The 27,115-nt window shown below is 41.8% G+C and overlaps 1 protein-coding gene across 1 annotated transcript; it reads right to left on the bottom strand.

The window, feature by feature from the left end:
• Nucleotides 1–20,545: 20,545 nt before the first annotated feature.
• Nucleotides 20,546–22,782, bottom strand: LOC106609318 (potassium voltage-gated channel subfamily S member 3-like). Its single transcript, XM_014208033.2, has one exon. It carries the CDS (start codon nucleotides 22,691–22,693, stop codon nucleotides 21,191–21,193), a length of 1,503 nt encoding a protein of 500 aa, XP_014063508.1. The 5' UTR covers nucleotides 22,694–22,782; the 3' UTR covers nucleotides 20,546–21,190.
• Between the last annotated feature and the right edge of the window lie 4,333 nt (nucleotides 22,783–27,115).

Below are 27,115 nucleotides of genomic sequence, written 5' to 3'. Positions count from 1 at the left end.
ATCCCACTGCTCTTTGGCTGGGTACCCCCACCACTCTCCATCGGATTTGGCTGGGTACCACCACCACTCTCCGTCGGATTCGGCTGGATACCACCACCACTGTCCGTCGGATTCGGCTGGGTACCCTCACCACTCTCTGTCGGATTCGGCTGGGTACCCCCACCACTCTCTGTCGGATTCGGCTGGGTACCCCCACCACTCTCTGTCGTATTCGGCTGGGTACCCCCACCACTCTCTGTCGGATTCGGCTGGGTACCCCCACCACTCTCTGTCGGATTCGGCTGGGTACCACCACCACTCTCTGTCGTATTCGGCTGGGTACCCCCACCACTCTCCGTCGGATTCGGCTGGGTACCACCACCACTTTCCGTCGGATTCGGCTGGGTACCACCACCACTCTCGGTCGGATTTGGCTGGGTACCCCCACCACTGTCTGTCGGATTTGGCTGGGTACCACCACCACTGTCCGTCGGATTCGGCTGGGTACCACCACCACTGTCCGTCGGATTTGGCTGGGTACCCCCACCACTCTCCGTTGGATTTGGCTGGGTACCACCACCACTGTCCGTCGGATTCGGCTGGGTACCACCACCACTGTCCGTCGGTTTCGGCTGGGTACCCCCACCACTGTCTGTCGGATTCAGCTGGGTACCCCCACCACTGTCCGTTGGATTCGGCTGGGTACCACCACCACTCTCTGTCGACTGTTCCGGTTCGGCCTGTATCTGCTGCGTTGTCTGCTTAGTCTGCTGTCATCTCTCGGCCCGAGAGCCGGCTCGCAAGCACAGCGTGTTTCTATTTGATAGTACAAGTTGGTGGGCAAGTTTAAAATGATGGTCTATTTGCCCAATGTTCTGGGTCTATTTGCCAAACGTTCGGGGTCTGTTCGACCAACGTTCTGCTTAGGACAAAGCCCACAGTCACATTTTGGTTTGCTCTTCATGGCTTCTCTTACCTGCTCACTCGACTGACAAACTAGCCCTAACCAATACCCTGACCTTAACCACATAGGGGTTTAATGCCTAACCCTAACCAATACCCTGACCTTAACCACATAGGGGTTATTGCCTAACCTTAACCCATCGAGTTTCTTGCGTCCTTGAAGTAATAATTTTCACAAGCAAATGTCATGATTTGGAACACATATATAAAGTTAGATCAGGTTATTTATTATATTGTATCTCCATGGTTGTACCCCGCTAAACGCAGCCCTAGTAGTGGGTAATAAATCAGCTGTTCCTCGATCACTTAGTGACAATATCGCCAACACCCCTGCTTTCGTTCAGTAACCAATCATACTAATTTCCTCAAGAACGTGACAAGGGAAATACCAATGAGCCCTGCAGATTTACCAGAAGTGAAATATGAATGGATTAGGCCACCTCCTGTTTTCCAGACTTTATATTGAAGGTTTGTCAATTGTTTTAAGACATAGAATTCACACATTCACGAGAGGCTCTCTTAAAGAGCAGCAGTAATTGAATATAGCTGTAATGTGACATTTTCTATAAAAACACAATAAAATAGCGTAGCTGGCAACGTAAGGTCCAAACTCATTTAATTGATTAATTGGAGATTTATATAAGATAGGAATGTGTCTATAAAAGCCAAAGTTTGTGCACATGTATTATGGATATGGATGTTGTTGATAATAATCAATGTATTTCACAATTCTTCTTTGAAACTGAGAGATGCTATATATCCACTGTCGGTAGTAATAAAATGACAACACAGTTTACTTTGGTCTACATTCCAAAATCAACCCATGCATGTTTTCAAGTCTGAGTCCATCAAGGCACACCTATCCAGATGTAAATAGAATGTTATGATGACACGCTACAAGGAAATGTTAAGTAAAGTAGTCTTGAGCTGGGCTTTTTAATGAATACTGGAATACTATATAAATAATATTATAATAATATACACTGCTCAAAAAAATAAAGGGAACACTTAAACAACACAATGTAACTCCAAGTCAATCACACTTCTGTGAAATCAAACTGTGCACTTAGGAAGCAACACTGATTGACAATAAATTTCACATGCTGTTGTGCAAATGGAATAGACAACAGGTGGAAATTATAGGCAATTAGCAAGACACCCCCAATAAAGGAGTGGTTCTGCAGGTGGGGACCACAGACCACTTCTCAGTTCCTATGCTTCCTGGCTGATGTTTTGGTCACTTTTGAATGCTGGCGGTGCTTTCACTCTAGTGGTAGCATGAGACGGAGTCTACAACCCACACAAGTGGCTCAGGTAGTGCAGCTCATCCAGGATGGCACATCAATGCGAGCTGTGGCAAGAAGGTTTGCTGTGTCTGTCAGCGTAGTGTCCAGAGCATGGAGGCGCTACCAGGATACAGGCCAGTACATCAGGAGATGTGGAGGAGGCCGTAGGAGGGCAACAACCCAGCAGCAGGACCGCTACCTCCACCTTTGTGCAAGGAGGAGCAGGAGGAGCACTGCCAGAGCCCTGCAAAATGACCTCCAGCAGGCCACAAATGTGCATGTGTCTGCTCAAACGGTCAGAAACAGACTCCATGAGGGTGGTATGAGGGCCTGACGTCCACAGGTGGGGGTTGTGCTTACAGCCCAACACCGTGCAGGACGTTTGGCATTTGCCAGAGAACACCAAGATTGGCAAATTCGCCACTGGTACCCTGTGATCTTCACAGATGAAAGCAGGTTCACACTGAGCACATGTGACAGACGTGACAGAGTCTGGAGACGCCGTGGAGAACATTCTGCTGCCTGCAACATCCTCCAGCATGACCGGTTTGGCGGTGGGTCAGTCATGGTGTAGGGTGGCATTTCTTTGGGGGGCCGCACAGCCCTCCATGTGCTCGCCAGAGGTAGCCTGACTGCCATTAGGTACCGAGATGAGATCCTCAGACCCCTTGTGAGACCATATGCTGGTGCGGTTGGCCCTGGGTTCCTCCTAATGCAAGACAATGCTAGACCTCATGTGGCTGGAGTGTGTCAGCAGTTCCTGCAAGAGGAAGGCATTGATGCTATGGACTGGCCAGCCCGTTCCCCAGACCTGAATCCAATTGAGCACATCTGGGACATCATGTCTCGCTCCATCCACCAACGCCACGTTGCACCACAGACTGTCCAGGAGTTGGCGGATGCTATAGTCCAGGTCTGGGAGGAGATCCCTCAGGAGACCATCCGCCACCTCATCAGGAGCATGCCCAGGCGTTGTAGGGAGGTCATACAGGCACGTGGAGGCCACACACACTACTGAGCCTCATTTTGACTTGTTTTAAGGACATTACATCAAAGTTGGATCAGCCTGTAGTGTGGTTTTCCACTTTAATTTTGAGTGTGACTCCAAATCCAGACCTCCATGGGTTGATAAATTGGATTTCCATTGATTATTTTTGTGTGATTTTGTTGTCAGCACATTCAACTATGTAAAGAAAAAAGTATTTAATAAGATTATTTATTTCATTCAGATCTAGGATGTGTTGTTTAAGTGTTCCCTTTATTTTTTTGAGCAGTATATATAATATGAGTCAAAATCTTCATATGCACAATATACATATGAATCTGCTGTACACGAGTGATGGATTTGGTCCTTGTCCAATTCTCAAATTGACATTCAATCTTTGAAAGCCAAGCTGTAATTTATATGTCACTATTCAATTACAAAATTTTCTCGACATAGATTACAGCTTACAAGGATCCCAGAAATTGAGCAGCACTAAGTTCCTGAATAGTGGATAACCTTACATTTCAAATATTGATTCTAGGAGGGCACTAGCCTCTGATGACAATGCTTTTAGGGCCATGTGGCATGTTCTCCAGCTGAAAGCCTCACATTCTATGGCGCTTTCATCTCTGTCCAGACAATATCCTCTGCCCTTTGAGACATTATAGCAGAGAACCGCAACCCAAAGAAACACATTAGCCAAGACATTTAATAGTATTTTATAAACCTTAAAGTGCTAGGGAGATGCATTACGCTGCCTAAGTGGAAAGAATCAAAAATGCATAATGATAAAACGCCACGAGACCAAAACAACAAAAGTGGTAGAACGGAAGACCCAATAGGTTTCAGTAAAAAAAACACCAATAAATCATGTTTAGTAATAGAGATTATGTCAACTGTCAGTGCTGACTCAAGTGTTTTATACCAGCATTAGACAAAGAAGAGTGGCTTTGAGAATACTCTAACCTTGGTACTCATCAAGCCATAAACTGTGCTCTCTCTGTACGGGTCCATATTAGGACAGGCGTCCTGTCCTAATATGAACACCATGTGTGGAGTGCTAAAAAAAAAAACACATACAAATGGCCGTTGCTGCATCTGCTCAGCGCACAGAAAGGTTGTCGATACTGGAAGGTAATTGGAGAGAAATGGATTTTGGTGTTGCATGGATGAACGTCCTACCGATATGATTTCCTCATGTTCAGAAGTCAATGACGTTTTCCATCTGTCATTATTGGGAAAAATGTAATTAGTATTTGGGTCGTTCCACAAATTCGGTGTCTTTTGAGAAATGTAACTTGGTAAAAAAAAAAAGCATTATTTCACCTACTTTTTACATTCAGTCATAAATAGGACATTTCCAACTCAATAAAAAACCAATTAGGTTAAAGGTTAAATAAAAAGTGACTATAGTAAGTCCCAATTAAGTGACAAACAAAGTAACAGGTTTGACCTTAACAGGTTTGACCTTAACAGGGTTGACCGTAACACGGTTGACCGTAACAGGGTTGACTGTAACACGGATGACCGTAACAGGGATGACCGTAACATGGTTGACTGTAACAGGGATGACCGTAACACGGTTGACCGTAACAGGGATGACCGTAACACGGTTGACCGTAACAGGGATGACCGTAACACGGTTGACCGTAACAGGGATGACCGTAACACGGTTGACCGTAACAGGGATGACCGTAACAGGGTTGACCTTAACAGGGTTGACCGTAACGCGGTTGACCGTAACAGGGATGACCGTAACAGGGATGACCGTAACAGGGATGACCGTAACAGGGTTGACCGTAACACGGTTGACCGTAACAGGGATGTCCGTAACCGGGTTGACCTTAACAGGGATGACCGTAACAGGGATGACCGTAACACGGTTGACCGTAACAGGGATGACCGTAACAGGGTTGACGTTTTCATCTTAAATCAGCCATAAATCCCTTCATGACGGTGGAAATGGAAGCTTGTTGTATGCAACAGGGAGGGGCAATTGAAGATTCACAAAAACAATTTCTAGCCTGTCTATCTATGGGTAACAGGGTTGACTTGTTATTCTCCACCCGCTCAAAACAACAGAAAAATGGCCAAAGAGAGTAGAAGCAGCTCACCGGCTTTTACACTGTGATTTGACTATTAGATGTTATATTTTTCAATTCACGTAACAGGGTTGACCTTTAAAATTACTTTGTCAAAGCAACAAAATAACTATGATGGTGAAAACTTTGAGAAATGTTGGGGGTTAAGTGGGTTAAAATCTTCCTAGAAGTCAAAGGGTGCACAGAGGGACATGTCAAAATGCTGAAATTTGGCACTTTAGCATATCTTAATTCATTGAAAAATGTGGATTTATGGAATTCTCCATGTGGTACATATTAAAGGGCACTTAATTTAATAAAAGAGGAATTTAAAATGTAATATTGGTGTACAATCTGTAATAAAGGAGGGCTGAACGGTTTCAATTATCCTCTTTAGAAAATGTGTGTTTTGGAGACGTGCTTTGATGTGGGTGTCTCTTGTGTGTGTGTGTGTTTGAACGTGCGAAGCGTTTGTACTTTCACTCTGCTAAAACGTACAGCTATGAATATAACTACTGTTCCCTGAAGGAGGGAAGGAGGTATAACATACTATGGGGAGTCAACGACCAATCGTATTCACCTGAAAACTGAAATCACGCCCAACGGTCTAATGGATGGCGAAGCCCCGCCTTCCTGTCTATAATACCGGGGCTCACATTCATTTCCTTAATTCTGACTAGGCGGAGCCAAAATATGTTATACCTCATTCCCTTCTTCAGGGAACAGTAGTTATATTAATAACTGTACGTTCCATTTCACTCTGTATAACATACTATGAGGGACATACAATGACGCCCCAAGCCGGCTCAGAGGGTACCAAACTACAGTAAGAGCCCCACAGCAGCCCAAGCACATATATGTTCCACCGGCTCCAAAAAGGGGTTAAAGAAGCTACCTTTTTCCCAAATAATTTGCCAAGAAGCTTGAACTGTCTTAGCCTCATGAGGCCTGAACTGTCAGAACCCCATATAGATGACCAGAACCTGCTGCAACTTGGCTATGCGCACTGACACGCTGCAACTGCAGCCCAAATACACTGCATGACCAAAAGTATGTGGACATCCGCTCGTCGAAAATTCCAAAATCATGGGCCTTAATATGGAGTTGGTCCCCCCTTTGCTGCTATAACAGCCTCAACTCTTCTGGGAAGGCTTTCCACTAGATGTTGTAAAATGTACAGTATGCTCTTGTGACAGAATGGAAGCAAGTCCCCGCGGCAGAGTTCAGGCACTGATGTTTGGTGATTAGGCCTGTCGTTCCAATTCATTCCAAAGGTGTTCGATGGGGTTGAGGTCAGGACTCTGTGGAGGCTAGTCAAGTTCTTCCACACCGATCTCGACAAACCATTTCTGTATGGACCTTGCTTTGTGCACGGGGGCATTGTCATACACAACTCCAGCCGACACTTGGCAATGCGCATGGTGATTTTAGGCTTGTGTGCAGCTGCTCAGGCATGGAAACCCATTTCATGAAACTCAATGACGAACAGTTCTTGTGCTGACGTTGCTTCCAGAGGCAGTCTGAATCTCAGTAGTGAGTGTTGCAACCGAGACTGAGAATTTTTACTCGCTTCAGCACTCTGCGGTCCCGTTCTGTGAGCTTGTGTGGCCTACCACTTCATGGCTGAGCCGTTGTTGCTCCTTGACGTTTCCACTTCACAATAACAGCACTTAAAGTTGACCAGGGCAGCTCGAGCCGGGAAGAAATTTGACGAATTGACTTGATGGAAACCATTGTACTTTGAGGTCATACGCCAGGGAGAAATGAGAAAGACACTGCTCAGAAAGCGCCCTACCCCGAGCTGGATTAGCGAAACAAAAGCTGGTCACAAACGCGGATATCCTTGGTCCTATCCACATACAGTAATAGTCAAACGTTTCTAGGTTATTCTTTATTTTTACTATTTTCTACATTGTAGAATAATAGTGAAAACATCAAAACTCTGAAATACTACATATGGAATCATGTAGTAACCATAAAAAAGTGTTAAACAAATCAAAATAGATTTTATATTTGAGGTTCTTCAAAGTAGCCACCCTTTGCCTTGATGACAGCTTTGCACACTCTTGGCATCCTAGGGCACGGTTGGAGGTTCAAACTCAGCAGGTTAGCCTTTTTGAACTTACTCTTACCACTGGACACTTATTCTTAATCCTACCCAAGCAAAGAAGCATTAGCTAGAGTACTCAAGCAGAGCAGAATGTAGTTAGCTTTTAGCAGACACAAAAACCAAGACCCAAAACGTGCAACATCTAGAGGGACTAGTACTCTCTTCCCACTAACAGACATCTAAGTCAGAGTTGAGTGTTGTAGTCTTCGTGTGCTTGAAAAGTTTGTAAATTACGTGACACGTTCTTCCTTCAGGCCAGCTGAAGATAAAATAATTTTGAAAATTAATACAAGCCCTGGTATTATTGCCAGGAAGGCAGTGCTTCCGAGGGCGGGCTCAGCATCCATTGTCCCATTGGGCGGGATTTCAGTTTTCAGTTGAGTATGATTGGTTGTTGACTCCCCATGGTATGTTATACTGAGTGACCGACTGAAAGGGAACAGTACACAGTTAGTCACTCACCATTCTTGATAACTTGAAACAGTCTAACCAGGTCTTGTGTCTGGAATTAGCCGAGACTAGCTAGCAAGCTAATCAACATCTTTCGGCAATTAGATTCAGCTGGGCTGTTGTGCAACCGACTTTGGGCAGCCCATCTGTGGGTGCAGTTACATGTTTGTGCCATATAATGGTTGAGCAGTTTAACTATTTTCGTCTGTTATTATCCCAGATAGTGGTCAGTTGTACACCCTTTCCCTCACTTGAGCATGTAACAACAGTGGCCAACATGCTCTTTGTATAAAACTGTGTAATAATATATTTATCATTTTATTACATATCCAATATCTGTCAGGGCGTGTAGAATTAAACCATTGTCATTACACAGATGGACTGCCAGTCTTTTTATATAATCCTATAGTTATTTCAGCGTGTCTGGATTTCCACAGATGACTTCATCCAATGATTTCCCAAACTTTCTTTTCACTCTATAACATTTCTCTGCATGCTACTACCTCTGTATGTTGGTTTGAGTTGAATGGGGGGGTGATGTGACGCCCATGTAAATAAAGATGGATGTCAGACAGTGATGGTGATCCCTCAATGGGCCTGGGTAGTAGGGCAGCAGCAGCTGGCCCGGTCTCCCTACATTCATTCAGATTTTTGGACTTTTACCAATTGTCTCATATGTTAATTGTCAAACGTGATTGAATTTATGAGGTTCTTTTTTGTACAGCACTCAATAAAATTATGCTAAATTTCAATCAATATTTATAGACTTGAATGACAGTGTTTTGCCAATCGAAAGAACACTTCCACTGAACTCAGGCAGGCCTATTATAGGGCACTTTCATCACAGAGTTACCATTCAACGGCAACCAGATCACTGCTCTGTTTCAGATGGACCTGTCAAAAGTATTAAATTTCTTTCACATGATCAAGTCAGAGGCATTCCCATCACCCCCCCATATTTTTGTCCTGATCCACTAAAATGTGTTATATTAGGTGCAGAGATAAGAAGATGCTTTTCACATTGCTTTTTGTTTGCGATTCGAGAAAATAGATACAGGAGATCTAGCTCACAGCATGACACCAGGCTATGATCCCTCGTTGGAGCTAACGTTCCATTTATGGTGTGAATTTCATGTGTCATATTAAATCCGAATCATATTCTCAGCCCACGATGGCCTATTTCCGCTCACAAGGTTTGTTGACAGAAATCTTTATCCACCAAGAGATAAATCAGAGGTGTCCGTATTGTTCTCGTGACCTTGAAGGTCTGGAATTGTTGAAGACATCTCTATGGCTGTTGTCTTTCAACAACTGCAAATGGACCTACAGATATAGGATCTTAATTTGACCAGTTTCTCACAGAAGTAAAACATAATCCTGCAGCAATAAGACATTTGAATTGTTGTGTGGATTATAATTGTAGGGGTTGATACATTTTTCATTAGAGCAAATCAAGATCGGTTATGTTAAAGTGGAAATTACAAGTTTTAGAAGCCTTTTAAAACCTTGAATATACTACAAGTTTGCATTTTCTGCTGTGCAGGATATTTCCTGCAACAACAAGGTGATCAAATTAAGATTCTACATCTGTACAGCAAGAGTAAAGGCAGAGAGGAAGAGGCGAAGCGAGAGGTTTCACTTTCGCCAAAAATAAGCCCGATGTGCTCCTATGGGCTTATTTTAAACCTAAGCTTATAGCCTCTTCCTGCATTTGGGACAATGACTCCCACTGTTAGGGCGGAGACATGAGCATCTCATCATTATATACAGGTCTCTGGTAACGGTAGACACACAGACAAGAAATGTGTGCAGCCGTGTGATATCCATATTAGGACAGTCACACGTGACTGTACATCTGCATGTGTAATCAGTCAGGTAGCATTTGATTCCAGATTCAATTTGATGATTAAACAAAAATGTTCCTAGATCAGTAAAACATCTGCAGGAATAGTGCCTTAAGATTCTTCAACGACAAAGTAATTGATGCCATTCAATGTCATTTGACGTATTTGCTGCTTGGGTTTTAGCTAACACACTTAGGATCTCCTTACTGCCTCTGGATTGAGTGACATAAGCGATGACCAATAACCATAAAACCACACAACCTTTAACCATCAGCCTGTGAGCCGTCCGTCCAGATGTCTAATCTATTGCATTCAGGGGATATCTCAAGCATTCCGCTTGGAAAAGCGGGCAAATACCTGACATATGATAAATATGTTTTCAAGTTATGTAACTTTTCAAGTTATGTAACTTTCAAAATACAGAAATCATCCCTGTATGATGCACTTTGTATCATATTGCGTTTTGCATCATAAGATGCTGCGTTTTGTATCATACGATGCTGCGTTTTGTATCATACGATGCTGTGTTTTGTATCATACGATGCTGCGTTTTGTATCATACGATGCTGCATTTTGTATCATAAAATGCTGCGTTTTGTATCATACGATGCTGTGTTTTGTATCATACGATGCTGTGTTTTGTATCATAAAATGCTGTGTTTTGGGGGAGGAGTGAATATATATGGATAAACACTCCAAACATCCAAACATCCTAACTGACTGCTTGGAGTCGTCTGCATGGTCCTAAAGCACACCGTTGCCTTGTTTTGTATCACATTCCAATGATAAAACTGGAGGGGGGGGGGCAAAAATGCAATTTCAGAATGGGAGGGAGGACATGTCCCCTCCCATCCTCAGTGAAAGGTGTCTGAACTATTAGTGCATCTCAAACACACTTCTTCGTTTGTCCAAAGTCTGCTGCTCACGCTCGTCTCCACTGCAAGCAAATCGCACAGATGTTTCAAATGCTGTGGGGCGTCAGAATCGCCCGACATTAACAGCGGACACAAAATCAATATCTCTTTAGCCAGAGGGAACGCCTCGGAGGCACTAACGTAGACATTTGTCTCTGTGAACATGTCACTTGGCGTCCTTTTTAAGCCGCGTTTAGAATCTGTCATTTAGTAGTACAGATCCGGTGGTTCTTCTTCCAGGTGTATTTGTGGTCCTACTGTATACCAAGTGGTATTTGGATAAACTGCGTATTTCCATGGTGTCTACATTAGACAGATAGTTACAGTATAGATACACATAGTTGCTTATTACTTGCATGTGTTATACCTATTTGTAGCAGGGCCCAATTTCATGGATTTGCTAAAACATTTAGAATGGAGATATCTGGGCAATCTAAAACAGTAATTCTAGGGTAATGGAAGTTTGAGAAAGACTGACTGACTACATAGAACACTTAGACGCAGTGGTATGAGTCAGCTGAAAAGGGCTCTGGTTGCTCGTGTGCCAAAAATGACCTCTCATGGGTTTTTCTTTCAAGACATTGCAAGTCGTTTATTGACATTTTGTCATTTGAGCCTGGCTGCAGTGCAATCAAATCAAATCAAATGGTATTGGTCACATACACATATTTAGCAGATGTTATTGCTGGTGTAGTGAAATGCTGATCCTAGTTCCAACAGTGCAGTAGTATCTAACAGTTCACAACAATACACAGTAATCTAAAAGTAAAATAATGGCATTTAGAAATATATAAATATTGAGCAATGTCAGAGTGGCCTTGACTAAAATACGGTAGAATATAATACAGTATAAACATATGAGATGAGTAAAGCAGAATGCAAACATTATTTAAACATTATTAAAGGGTCTAGTGTTCCATTACTAAAGTGGCTAGTGATTCCAAATCTATGTGTATATATATACATATATATCTCAATGTGTATAAAGATTATTCTGCGTTAGAAATGAACAAATTGTTTTTATGATAATGCATCATTGCTACAGTTCCATGGCTTTAAATAATAGCTATCTAGCAGAAGAACAACCTCATCAGCCAGTATTAGGTAAGGGAGTATATGCAGTTTAAATGCTGTATTTACAACTACAATAAATCTAATCTAAAGTGTATCACACATACAGTGGTCGTGTTTCAATACACATACTTGCATCCTAATAGTAGGCCATTTTGAGAGTGTGGAAAAATAATCATATGCAACATTTCGAAAATGGAGTATACTTTAAATGCCCAAATGTCATACTGATTTTGGCTTTGACAACAGATGATCAATTAGATATTGGGATGTGCTACCGAAATCAACGACTAGCGAGAAACAACGCAATCACGTATGACAAAAAAGAAAACGTAATAGAAAATTGAGTATGGTTTAAATGCCAGGATGTTATACTCATGTAGGCTGTCCATCTATTCCACAGCGCATTGGCTGCGAGTGGTCGGCCCTAGTTCTCTTCAAGTAGCCAACAACAAACCTAGGCTACCTAATTGGGAAGGCGACCGAAGCTTCTGCGCTGATGTTCAAATGTAGGCTAAGTAGTGTTGGTTCTCCATAAAATTAGCACGAGTATCGCATCGTAGGCTACATCTTTGAAAATGTATAAATCTTATACCCAAAGTTGGATTTCTATTTTCTCACTGAAAAGTGTTTCTTCTTTTTTATTTTGGCCTTCGTCAGAGCTTTTAAACTAAATAATAAACCATCTGTTGACTTGTGAATATGTCGGTGCCGGGGACTCGGCATGTGGCTGCGTCACTGATGTCATGTAGATAATGCCTTTTGATTTGAACGGATTGTTTTTAGTTTTGTAGGCTAGGCTACTTATTGAATCATTTCATTTATGGGTCAAGCCTTAGCAATCATTCTGATCTTGTTCCCAATGATCAGCGCTTTAGTTTATTATGTATTAACCACATGCTGTCCAGAGGTTCCACATTTTTCTGTGCAATAGCCTTTTGATTTGAACATTTCAAAAGTTTTAGAGTGTTTTGATATATTTGATATAATTTATATATGTTACTGCACTTTGGTTTCACTAATAAATATGTTGAAATGGAACCAAATTATCTGTTTCTTTCTTCAGTCCTTTTTAAATAGGATAGATGGGCTATATGGCAGAGGTGTGGACTCGAGTCACATGACTTGGACTCAAGTCAGACTCGAGTCACAAATAGCATGACTTGCAACTCAACTTTGACTTTAACACCAATGACTCGTGACTTGACTTGGACTTGAGCCTTATGACTTGACCTGACTTGATACCCTTTCAAGCCTAAATATTAAAAATTATGCTATTAAAAGAAGTGTGCAGTGCATCAACTCTTCATTTGACGGATTACAGTTTGAATCGGACAGCAGCCAATCAAATTGTGCCAGCTGAGAAAAAGTTGTGCGTGGCAGTGCAGAGGAATTTTGGCGGGTGAATTCAGATGGAGCCCTTGGAAAGATGATACCCCAAATTATTATTTTCGGATATAAAGATGACACCGTATCAACAAAAAACGGATTGCAACTTGCAAAACACGCGGGAACAAAATTACAGACAGAGGCGCAACAATTTCCAACTTTGTTCGACATTTGAAGCTGCACAAAGAACGGTAAGTCGTGGCTAACATAGCCGACAGCTATATATTTTATTACTTTACTAATGTATAATGTAGGCTAACGTAACGCTAAATCAATGAGCCTCCACACAGTCAGTCAGTGAGGGAACGTGATCATTGCACCCAGATTGAGCTACAACTGGCTAGGCAGCTGGTGGCCTAAACCCTGCCTGATGTTACTGCTGTTCCTAAAACCGTTGACATACGTTAGCCTACTGTAACCACACAATTGTGTCTGTTAAGGTTGGGCGATTGTGTACAAGCCTACATCGCCCGATTGCGCCCCATAGCGATCCTCAATACTCGTCACTATTGGGGGGGGTGTCTTTCTCATGGCTACCCATGTATTTCCATGGAAATTTAACGTTTATTTGGAAAGTAATAGATATATAGATATTTTTAAAAGCATTCATGATTTGTGTAAATGTAATATACTATTACTCTTGTTAAAAATAAATGGTATTACATTTGGTGAAGAGCACATTATGACTTGTTTAGGACTCGAAACTCAAAGTTTAGGACTTGAGACTTGACTCAGACTTGCCTGTCTTTACTTGGGACTTGACTTGAGTGCTAAGACTTGAGACTTACTTCTGACTTGTAAAACAATGACTTGGTCCCACCTCTGCTATATGGTCTACTAAGGTATAGGTCTAATGTGAAAGTCTGCCTATAACCAGCCTGGGTAGGCCTATAACTCCATTCCTATTCTATTCAGAGTTTAAAGAAACTAATCAAATTGGAAATGAGCTATTATCAGGATGGCATGCATGTCTGTTGAATTTGTAAACATCCACCCTCACTCGGCCCCGCCCTACCTCCTCAGCCAACCAGGAGCCGCTACTGCGTTGTGACTGTGGCACACTGCATACTTTTTACTTAACATTACCTGCTAAATATTATGTGACGATGAGTATATAGTATGCAGTTTAAGTATGTAGTATGCTAGTATGGGTATTCGGACATGGCGAGTGCCTTCAGACAGTATTCATACCCGTTGATTTTCTTTCTCCACATTTTGTTGTGTTACAACCTGAATTTTAAATGAATTAAATTGACATTTTTGTCACTTGCATACACCCAATATCCAATCATGTCAAAGTGGAATTATGTTTTTAAGAAATGTTCACAAATGAATTAAAACATTAAATCTAAAATTTCTTGAATCAATAAGTATTCAACCCCTTTGTTATGGCAAGCCTAAATTAAGCTCAGGAGTAAAAATTTAACAAGTCACAGTAGACATAGTATTGCTGGTATGAGGACATTGTCAATTATATTGCTCTGCTACATACATATATTGGTAAATAGATTAGGCTTATAATATTGTGGACGACAAGAACAGTTTACTACAGCTGTCTACTACAACTGTGATATTCAATCATCAACCAACCTCTGAGCCTACAATAAAAGGGGAAGGACACAATAAAAGGTCGTGTCATGGATATCTCGAAAGGGGAAGGACACAATAAAAGGTGGTGTCATGGATATCTCGAAAGGGGAAGGACACAATAAAAGGTGGTGTCATGGATATCTCGAAAGGGGAAGGACACAATAAAAGGTGGTGTCATGGATATCTCGAAAGGGGAAGGACACAATAAAAGGTGGTGTCATGGATATCTCGAAAGGGGAAGGACACAATAAAAGGTCGCGTCATGGATATCTCGAAAGGGGAAGGACACAATAAAAGGTCGCGTCATGGATATCTCGAAAGGGGAAGGACACAATAAAAGGTGGTGTCATGGATATCTCGAAAGGGGAAGGACACAATAAAAGGTCGCGTCATGGATATCTCGAAAGGGGAAGGACACAATAAAAGGTCGCGTCATGGATATCTCGAAAGGGGAAGGACACAATAAAAGGTCGCGTCATGGATATCTCGAAAGGGGAAGGACACAATAAAAGGTCGCGTCATGGATATCTCGAAAGGGGAAGGACACAATAAAAGGTGGCGTCATGGATATCTCGAAAGGGGATGGACACAATAAAAGGTGGTGTCATGGATATCTCGAAAGGGGATGGACACAATAAAAGGTGGCGTCATGGATATCTCGAAAGGGGAAGGACACACTCTGCAGTGCTGATGTAAACATTCGTTAGAATGTCAGTTTCACCACCAGGCTACTTATCCATCTCTGACAATTGCAGCTTGCTGCCAAAAAAAGGCCAATGTCATTTCAATATACTTTCACATCAGTAGAACAGTTTGTGATTGCCTTAGCTTAGTCGTCATTTCAGTAGATGCTTCTCATGGTCTGTATTCACTGTTTGCTGTGGAGGATAATAAATATGGAACTATCTGCTAACAAAAAACATAGACATTCTATATGTGAATATGTGTGCCTACTAAACAGTAACCCTTTTATTGCTTTTTCTTTCAAAGTCCCATCTTTGTTGCATTCATGGAATACTTCCAGAATTCCATTTTAAAGACGGATAATCTGTGTGTCTGGGTAATACAGCCCAGCTACTCTGATGTCCAGAGCTTTCAGACATTACAACAGTTGTGTTTGTCTTCAGGTCTGCTCCCCAAAACACACAAAGTCTCATATGGACTAATAATGTGCTATTCTAGGTGATAAGCATTGTCAAAAATCGAAGAAATACAGATTTTGATGTACCTTTTCCCAACCAACCTCAATTACAATATTTTAAGTGGTTCCGCTTCTGCCACGTTTTAGAGAAATAGCGTAGAGAAAAACATCATTGACAGACGACACTAGTAAATACAGATTACTTTTATACTTGTAGAGAGTTACCTGCTGCGACAGGTGCAGTTGGAATTGAGTTGAGACACTTTCAATTTGATTTGAACAGAGACACTTTGATCAATGATCGCCTACAAAATAAGATCAAATCAATTGGATTAACAGTGGCACTTGGGAAAGCACTTTTGTCTGGGTCATTACACTGTAATTCTTGGATGACCGCCCCAATGTTTGGCCTTTCTCTCTCTGATCGATCTGATATACACATCTTAATCTGAGAAAAGAGTGATGTCCCTCTGAGTGCATTCAGGGAGATCAGATGGATGGGATGAGGAGAAGTGAAAAAGAGAGATTGAGAGTGAGAGAGAAATAGACAGGCAAAGCACATTTTATGCACCTACGAACAATATCAAGTTGTTGAAATTGAGGTAAATGAAAGATGTGTTAGACTCCTAAGCTTCACAGAGGGCGTAGAAAACAGTCATGTGTAACTAATTTTCTGTATGACTGTATGTGTGCCTGTCATATTTGCTGAGCAGTGCCTTTTCTGGCATGGCTAACTGATATGGGAAATATTTTATGACCTAAAATAGGTAAATGTGCCATAACTGATTGTTACAGTGCATTCGGAAAGAATTCAGAGCCTTTCACTTTCCCACATTCTGTTAGGTTACTACCTTATTCTAAAATGGATTAAATACATTTTGTCCTAATCATTCTACACACAATATCCCACAATGACAAAGCAGGTTTTTCAAAATGTTTGCACATTTATGACAAATAAAAAACAAAAATACCTTATTTACATAAGTACTCCTTTGCTATGGGACACGAAATTGACATGTTTCCACAACTTGATTGGAGTCCACCTGTGGTAAATTCAATTGATTGGACATGATTTGGAAAGGCACACACCTGTCTATATCTGATCCAAGCGTGACAGTGCATGTCAGAGCAAAAACCAAGCAATGAGGTCAAAGGAATTGTCACTAGAGCCCCGAGACAGGATTGTGTTGAGGCACGGATCTGGGGAAGGGTAACAAAAAATGTATGCAGCATTGAAGGTTCCCAAGAACACAGTGGCCTCCATTTTTCTTAAGTGGAAGAAGTTTGGAACCACAAAGACTCTTCCTAGACCTGGCCGCCCGGCCAAACTGAGCAATCGGGGGAGAAGGACAACCATCTTTGCAGCACTCCACCAATCAGGCCTTTATGGTAGAGTGGCCGGTAGGAAAGGCACATGACAGCCCGCTTGGAGTTTGCCAAAAGGCACCTAAAGAGGCTCAGACCATGATAAACAAGATTCTCTGGTCTTATGAAACCAAGATTGAATTATTTGGCCTGAATGGCAAGCGTCACGTCTGGAGGAAACCTTGCACTATCCCTACGGTGAAGCATGGTGGTGGCAGCATGCTGTGGGGATATTTTTCAGCGGCAGAGACTGGGAGACTAGTCAGGATCGAGGGAAAGATGAACGGAGCAAAGTACAGAGAAATCCTTGATGAACCTTGAGAGGATCTGCAAAGAAGAATGGGAGAAACTCCACAAATAGAGTTGTGCCAAGCTTGTAGCGTCATACCCAAGAAGACTCAAGGCTGTAATTGCTGCCAAAGGTCCTTCAACAAAGTACTGAGTAAAGGGTCTGAATACTTATGTAAATGCGATATTTCGGTTGTTTTTTATTTATTTGCAAAACTTTTCTTTTTTTTCAAACTGTATTTGCGTTGTCATTATGGGGTATTGTGTGTAGATTGATGAGGGGGAAAAATATTTTATCAATTTTAGAATAAGGCTGTAACGTAAGAAAATTTGGGAAAAAGTCAAGGGGTCTGAATACTTTCCGAATGCACTGTATGTGGCACGTCAAAGTAGAGAACTCTGGATTGATGCAATGGTGTCTTGAAGACAAGCCACTGCTGTACAATTTCAAAGGTCATACTTTATATTACTTTATTAAAGCTCATAATTTATTACAGCAATCCCCTTATGCTGACTTTATCCTTAAAGCACACATACAATCGTCTCTTTCAAATATTAGCATAGAACAGCAATGCAGTAGCATGCCATGAAGTACATGTAGCCAGATATTACAACATTTACTTTTGTTTCAGTCATTTCTTCCTGGTTGAATCAGTGTTGTTTCAACATAATTTGTCAATGTATTGTGACGTGGAATCTACGTGGAAAATACACTGAACAAAAATATAAACATGTAAAGTGTTGGTCCCATGTTTCATGAGCTGAAATAAAAGATCCCAGAAATGTTCCATATGCACAAAAAGCTTAGGAGTATTTCTGTCTGTAATAAAGCCCTTTTGTGGGGAAACACTCATTCTGATTGGCTGGGCCTAGCTCCCCAGTGGGTGGGCCTTGCTCCCAAGTGGGTGGGCCTATGCCCTACCAGGCCCACCCATGGCTGCACCCCTGCCCAGTCATGTGAAATCCATAGATTATGGCCTAATGAATTTATTTCAGTTGACTGATTTCCTTTTATGAACTTTAATTGAGCAAAATCTTTGAAATTGTTGTATGCTGCGTTTAATATTTTTGTCATCAACTGTTTGATTTGAAGGTACCCAAATTTCAACATAGTCAAACCTTGTATAAAAATATTCAAGATCTTCAACGTTATATCAACTATCAGGCTGTGCAGCACCTCCTACTGGAGATCTACTGTATCTAAAGCTACCCAGATTGTCCTGTGTGGCTCAGTTGGTAGAGCATGGTGTTTGCCATGCCAGGGTTGTGGGTTCGATTTCCACGGGGGACCAGTACGGAGAAGAAAAAAAAAAAGATGTATGAAATGTATGTATTCACTACTGTACGTCGCTCTGGATAAGAGTGTCTGCTAAATGACTAAAATGTAATGTAAATGTACCCTTTGGTCTCCCATCCAGGGTTTTAACTAAGCCCAGCTATGATATTTGTCTCTGATTATTACCAATGTGCTATCATGAGAATTATTGTTGAGAGATCTCCACTTAAAAAGTCAGTTTTTTTAAAGTCATTCCAAAGGGTAAGTTTAATTAAATCTGAGCATACTCATATCATAAATGATGCTAGTTAAGTCTACACTGTATAACATTTGCAAAGTCATCAACAGCAATTGTTTCAATTCAACAGAAAATGTAACTAAAAAACGCAGCAAGACAGTAAATAGCCTAAAATTAAAGCTGTTTTACAAACTAATGTAACATTCAACCTTAAAATGAGTATCACATCCACGGCCACATTTTGAGGTTACTGTTACTATAAATGTCTTCTTATGTAATCATATAATCATAGCATGTTCTAGATAGCATGCAAAGGTCGCCGCAGGTCAGTGGAGATCTTCACATTGCTGTAATAATCTGTCAGAATCTGGAACGCCATTGATCACCTGCATCATGTACTTTTAATGTAATCTCAACTGCCTTCCAGGTTGTTTTGTTCCGCTATTAGATGAAGCACAGTGATAACACATTAATCTGATGTATAAATAAACAAAATATCTGACATTGTATTCCCATTTTAACTTTGCTGTGCTTTTAAATGGTTGAAAGCGCAGTGATAAACATTTGGGTGACAAATAAACCAAAAACCATACATTGTTTTTCCATTGGAATTTGGTTGTGAATTTAGATTGTTCAAAGCATAGTGCTAACACATTGGAAATGGAACACATTTTTGTCTGTCTTTTTGAGTGGGTGAATATAGCTTGTAATCTCATTGATCAACGTCTCAACCAAATATTACCTAATTAGCCATGTTGAAATGACATGGTGTGCCGAGTGGGTTGTTTCAAACAATGGCTGTTTCGTTCCATATGATTGGACAAAAAAAAATATTGATTCAAAAGAAATGTTAACAGAAACTGCTCAACTTCAAAGTTGGTCCTCAAGTCAAGGATGAAAAACAGGCCAATTCTTAGGCCTAATGGACCATAGTCTCTAAGGAGGAGAGAGTAGAGAGATCATAGTCTCTAAGGAGGAGAGAGTAGAGAGATCATAGTCTCTAAGGAGAGAGTAGAGAGATCATAGTGTCTAAGGAGGAGAGAGTAGAGAGATCATAGTCTCTAAGGAGAGAGTAGAGAGATCATAGTCTCTAAGGAGAGAGTAGAGAGATCATAGTCTCTAAGGAGAGAGTAGAGAGATCATAGTGTCTAAGGAGGAGAGAGTAGAGAGATCATAGTGTCTAAGGAGGAGAGAGTAGAGAGATCATAGTGTCTGAGGAGGAGAGTGTAGAGAGATCATAGTGTCTGAGGAGGAGAGTGTAGAGAGATCATAGTGTCTAAGGAGGAGAGAGTAGAGAGATCATAGTGTCTGAGGAGAGTGTAGAGAGATCATCGTGTCTGAGGAAAGTGGAGAGAGATCATCATGTCTAAGGAGGAGAGTGTAGAGAGATCATAGTGGCTAAGGAGGAGAGTGTAGAGAGATCATAGTGGCTAAGGAGGAGAGTGTAGAGAGATCATAGTGGCTAAGGAGGAGAGTGTAGAGAGATCATAGTGGCTAAGGAGGAGAGTGTAGAGAGATCATAGTGGCTAAGGAGGAGAGTGTAGAGAGATCATCGTGTCTGAGGAGGAGAGAGTAGAGAGATCATAGTGCTGAGGAAAGTGGAGAGAGATCATCGTGTCTAAGGAGGAGAGAGTAGAGAGATCATAGTGGCTAAGGAGAGTGTAGAGAGATCATCGTGTCTGAGGAGGAGAGAGTAGAGAGAACATAGTGTGAGGAAAGTGGAGAGAGATCATCATGTCTAAGGAGGAGAGAGTAGAGAGATCATAGTGGCTAAGGAGGAGAGTGTAGAGAGATCATAGTGTCTAAGGAGGAGAGAGTAGAGAGATCATAGTGTCTAAGGAGGAGAGTGTAGAGAGATCATAGTGTCTAAGGAGGAGAGCGTGGAGAGATACAGCTCACTTTCACCCTGAGAACCATAAAGTGCTTATTGCCATGTCCAGCTTATTTAAGAAGCCTCAGGTGAAAACAGGATGGCCCTATTTTACCTTCCCGCTCTCAACTGTGTCCACACTGTAAGAAAGAAAGTCCACTGTTCCAGTCCCCGACATGGAACCCACAAGGCAAAAGAAATCGTGGGAGACTAAGGAACACCTGGAGAAGATCTGTAATGCAGAGATAGAACTACTCATGGAAGGAACAAAAAATAATAAGATCATTTGTAGATGACCTACAGTATGCTCCTCAATGAGTAAAAAGGTTTAAGTCAAGTAAGTTAAGCTCTCAAGTGCCCCTCAGGATACAAGTCGTCTCTCCACCCTGGATGCTCGATGCATCCGTGTCTTCATCACTGCCGACGCTGCTCCTGACAGAGATATTGGTGACGAATGAGTTCATCTTTAAGGTGTACTGGTCACCGACATTAAAGTATGTTAGACTGGGGTCGGGGATCTTAATATTGTTATTATTGCATTGGTCGGTCTCATTATTGCTCTGATTGGCATCCATGGCCTTTTGCCTCTGGTAGTACATGGAGAACTTGTTGAAGATAATGGTGATGGGCAGGGCCACCACTAGTATCCCACAGACGATGCATATGGTGGCCACCAGCTTCCCTACAACCGTCACCGGGCAGGTGTCGCCGTAGCCCACTGTTGTCATGCTAATAGTGGCCCACCACCAGCCTACGGGGATGGTCGTTATGTCTGACTCTTCTGACTCCTTCTCCACAAAGTAGATGAGCGCAGAGAAAATGGAGATACCCACAGAGAGAAAGAGCATCAGGAGGCCCACCTCGTGGTAGCTGTGCCTTAGCGTGGCACCCAGCGAGCGCAGCCCCACCGAGTGACGCGCCAGCTTGAGGATGCGGAAGATTCGCATCAGTCGCAGGATCTGAACCACCTTGCCCACGTTCTCCAGTTCCTCGTTCTCCTCGTCCACTGTCTCAAAGGCCAGTGTGGCGTAGAAGGGAACGATGGAAACAAAGTCGATGATGTTGAGAGCGTTGCTCATGAATTTACGGGCGCACGGCGCCACTGCCAGCCGCACCAGGAACTCCACAGAGAAGCAGATGACGCACACAGCCTCGAAGATGGCCAGCACCGGGTCTTCAATCTCCTTGTCGTTAAGGTCCACCTGGTGGAACTCGGGCATGCTGTGGACGCACATGGCCACGATGGAGGTCAGCACCACAGCCAGCGAGGCCACGGCGATCCCCTTGGCCAAACATGAGTAGCCCGGGTTCTCCAGGTGCAGCCAGATGTTCTTGCGGACCTCCGAGCACCAGGTACCCTCGAACTTCTCCAGGTCCTTGTCCATAGTTGAGAGCTCCTCCATGGACGAGTCAATGCTCCCGAACTGCTGCTGCTGTTCACCGCTCCTCCGGTCCCAGTCCTTGTCCTCTGCAAACTGTCTCTGCTCCTGAAACTTGTTGCTGCAGCAGGAGTCCAGGTGGAGCTCCTTGATGCCCCAGTACTCAATCTCCTGGCTGAAGGAGAAGACGCACAGCTCCTCCATCAGGTGGATCTTGCCCGTGTGGTAGAAGTTGAGGACATTGCGGAAGAAACACGGGTTGCGATCAAAGTAGTATTCCCTGTCGGTGGGGCTGAAGTCGTCGCAGAGCTCCAGAATGGCCTCCTCGGAGACACAGCATAGCAGGCGTCCCAGGCGGGTCCTGGGGAAGCGCTGCAGGATACTGCGCTCCACGCGCTGCTTAAAGCCACCCACGTTCAGGTTGAGGAAGCTATCGTCCGGGCCGCGCCTGTGAAGGATCTGGCCGTACTGCATGGTGGAACTGTGGCATGGGTGGTGCCTTACAAGAAGGGAGAGGAGGTCACTGCTCAATGCTGGCTCAGGTCACTTCCCAGCTGAAGATCCATCAACTAGACAAGGAAACAGGATGTAGACGTCAGTGACCGACACAAATCACAGTATTACTATACTATATCTGTTTCAAACCGTGAGATCAAGAAGAAAACCTTATTTGCACACTTTTAGAAGGCCCCCTCGTTTGATACATTGTGTGAATGAATACTTCTTGCACAATAGAGTTTGGTTCTGAAACTCACCAAACAAATAGTACATTATTGATGTACTGTATCATAAATAATTTTATCTTATAAAACATTATAAACTGAACAAAAATATAAACACATGATGTAAAGTGTTGGTCCCATGTTTCATGAGCTGAAATGAAAGATCTCAGAATTTTTCTCTCAAATGTTGTGTACAAATGTGTTTACATCCTTGTTAGTGAGCCTTTCTCCTATGCCAAGATAACACATCCACCTGACAGGTGTGGCATATCAAGAAGCTGATTAAACAGCATGATCATTACACAGGTGCACCTTGTGCTGGGGACAATAAAAGGCCACTCTAAAATGTGCAGTTTTGTCACACAACATAATTCCACAGATGTCTCAAGTTTTGAGGGACCATGCAATTGGCATTCTGACTACAAACATGTCCACCAGAGCTGTTGCCAGAGACTTTATTGTTAATTTCTCTACCATAAGCCACCTCCAAAGTTGTTTTAGATAATTTGGCAGTACGTCCAACCGGCCTCACAATCACAGACCACATGTAACCACGCCATCCCAGGACCTCCATATCCGGCTTCTTCACCTGCGGGATCTTCTGAGACCAGCCACACGGTCAGCTGATAAAACTGAGGAGTATTTCTCTCTGTGATGAAGCCCTTTTGTGGGGAAAAATGTATTCTGATTGGCTGGGCCTGACTCCCCAGTGGGTGAGCCTATGTCCTCCAAGGCCCACCCATGTATGCAGCCCTGCCCAGTCATGAAATCCATAGATTGGGGCTTAATGAATTTAATTAAATGTACTGATTTCCTTAAATGAACTGTAACTCAGTAAAATCGTTGAAATTGTTGTATGTTGCGTTTAAACTATTTTTTTCAGAAAAGTACTGTGCCTTATCATTGTGCTTACAGTGCTTTCTTTATATGACCATGATACCTTGATATCTGTTCCACAGTGTTGGGTTCATTTAAACCCAAATTGAGATATCATGCAACAAAAAAATGACGATTTTAAACAATAAATATCCCATATTCAAACGCACGCCAACACTTCAAAAACGCACGCCAACACTTAAAAAAAAATCTGATTTAAAAAGTGTAAAAGATAAAATTAATAAATGAAGAAACTGAAAGAATTTATCTTAAAAATATAACAGACCCATATACCCTTACCTTGCAGAGAGAAAATTATAAAAAGCAGTTCAGACCAAGAACGTACCTAAATCAATTTAATAATGAATAATTCGAAATATTCAGAAGAGTTTCATCTGAAGTTAATGCGACACAATACAAACTATAATAAAACCAACAGCACAGTTCACTATCTAAGAAAGTTAATGGTCGACTCCCCACAAACAACAAAAACTCAACTGAGTTACATAGCCTACCTGTCTTTATATTAAATGACATTATTCCAGAGGCAATATATACATTTTGGCAAACTTATTTAGCTGAAAAGCGCTTCAACTCGCGCTCCTGTTCCTTCCATGTCTCATCACACTGTTTCAGCCGGGATGCTCCGGGCGTTTAGAAGAGGAGCTAAGTGATTCAATGGCCAAGGGCAGGATCGATGCGTCACTCACTGGTCCATTTTCTAGTGGCGTGCGCGCTGCGTCCCATGAGCCGACGCACGCGGCAAATAAACTGAGTAGAAATCGAAGTGAGATCTCACATTTCAAGGATATTCAGTTTAAATTCAATTTGAAACTCGTAACGTGCAAGAAATGCTGAATTTACAACTCTAAAAACAAGACAAACAAAGCATTTTGCACGAGGGCTTGTTATTAGTTGACATTGACAAATCTTTAATGTTTAGGCTACTTATATGTTCGACTACTTATTCACCCCAAAAACATGACCAATATCATAGTATAGGACAATATTATGCTGTATAAAATTAAATATTACTAGTCCCTCCTATTTTCCACATATTTCTCATGACATGAGCCTACCTATGTTTTTATCATAACATTACGATATAAATATATTCTGTTTATGAGTGATCGCCTAGTATAGACTCATATGGGGGCTTTCCACAATCTACAGACAGCAAAGCCAGCACTAACCGTGGCAAGACTGGGGATAACTGGCAACCGGGAAAAGTAAACCAATAGAAATGGGATCTTTGGTTGAATCAGTTTCCAGTTAATTTGTCATGTGTAAAGCACAAATTGGACAAGCTGATAAATAAAGTAGCAAAGTGAAACAGGCCTATGCGTCATCAGACTTTCAGTCAGCTAGTATCCACACTGCCTGTGAATAGAAACTGTCTCATGGGCCTTAAAACCTCTTATGGATCCGTCCATTTAAAAAAAAAATGTTTTATCCTAAAACAACATACCCAAATCTAACTGCCTGTAGCTCAGGACCTGAAGCAAGGATATGTATATTCTTGATACCATTTGAAAGGAAACACTTTGAAGTTTGTGGAAATGTGAAATTAATGTAGGCGAATATAACACATTAGATCTGGTGAAAAGATAATAAAAGGAAAAACATGCATTTTTTTCCCTACCATAATCTTTGAAATGCAAGAGAAAGGCCATAATGTATTATTCCAGCCCTTGCGCAATTTAGACTTTGGCCACTAGATGGCAGCAGTGTATGTGCAAAGTTTTAGGCTGATCCAATTAACCATTGCAAATCTGTTAAAAATGTTGTATCAAAACTGCCCAAATGTGCCTAATTGGTTTATTCATACATTTTGAAGTTCATAATTGTGCACTCGCCTCAAAAAATGCATGGTATCCTTTCACTGTAAAAGCTACTGTAAATTGGACAGTGCAGTTAGATTAACAAGAATTTAAGTTTCTGTCAGGGATTTTGTTTTTGTTTCTTACAACCTCATGCTAATCACATTAGCCTACGTTAGCTCAACCGTCCCGCGGGGGGGGGGGACACACACCGATCCTGTAGAGGTTAAAGCTGGAGTTCATAATGGTGAAACAGCCACATCCATTTGTGATATTACAATAGCAAAGAAATTACTGCAAACAATGAACACTGTTTCTCCCCAGGTACATCATCGCATGTTCGACAGAAGAGCACAATATGTGCTGCTGCACAACGCATTTTTAGGATGCTGCGAGATGCTACACAGCTCGGGAACAAAAACCATGACAACGGTATTGGTGTAAACAAACACTGTATAGCTTCAAAACATGGTTAAAACTATAAGTTTGATCTCATGGATGGCCAGCCTTTGCTTTTAAAACTCCATTGTCTATAAATTTGAGTGGTTACATTTTTCTAGCAGTATCCCTCAGCTGTTTACCAAAACAAGTGGCGGGCAGCATGTTTGTTGTTTTCCTATTCGCTAACATCATCTTCTGGTCTGTTGAAAACAGTTTACGACCGGGGTCTTTGATAATACAGAGGGAAGGAGTGGAGAGCATGGCAAGAGCTGTTAGTGTATTGTCCTCTAAAGACAGCTTCCATAAATTAACCTATATCGCCATCTACAGGTTTAACATGGGACATGCAATGGTATCTTCCAGAGCCTTCTACAGTCAACAAAAGACTGGTATCCACAAGCGATGGTTGTTTTAACAGGTGCATTATCTCCCTATAGACTGTAATAATAATACCACAACACTACAACCATACCACACAATAACAGGATTGTTTATAAGGAGAGATGGTGTCCGTTATCTCAGCATGCAAAAAAAGCACTTAAAGTAATTGTCCAGTGAAGATCTCACGTTTAAAAGTGAATATTCTGTTGACTCCTACCCAAATAATGTTGTTGACATCCTATACTCGTATTTATTGCCAAAGTATAAATTGGAGACAAAACACTTTAAAACACACTTCAAATTAGTATCTCAGACTTTAAAAAAAAATGCTAGCTACAGTATGTCCTCATATAATTTGACATCACGTTGGCTCATTGGCTGAGCTGCCCAATCAGCTATTTAGTTGAATACTTGTAATGACTGGTATACACCCACACCATTCAAACACAGAAAAGCTGCTTTTTAAAATACTTAATTACAAAACTATTTAACTTGTATTGTAATTATTAAGGGTCATATTTCATAAAGAAAAACACTGGACATTTATTTTAAGGCTGAGCAAGAGGTGAATGGCTTGTCCAAAATTCATCCAAATACTGTTGAAAAACTACAGAAAGGAAATTCTATTGTGAAAACATACCTTCAAAAAGACTTTG

Source organism: Salmo salar, chromosome ssa01, assembly GCF_905237065.1.
Source record: "Salmo salar chromosome ssa01, Ssal_v3.1, whole genome shotgun sequence".
Taxonomy (NCBI): domain Eukaryota; kingdom Metazoa; phylum Chordata; class Actinopteri; order Salmoniformes; family Salmonidae; genus Salmo; species Salmo salar.
This window is presented reverse-complemented; position numbering and strand designations above follow the sequence as displayed.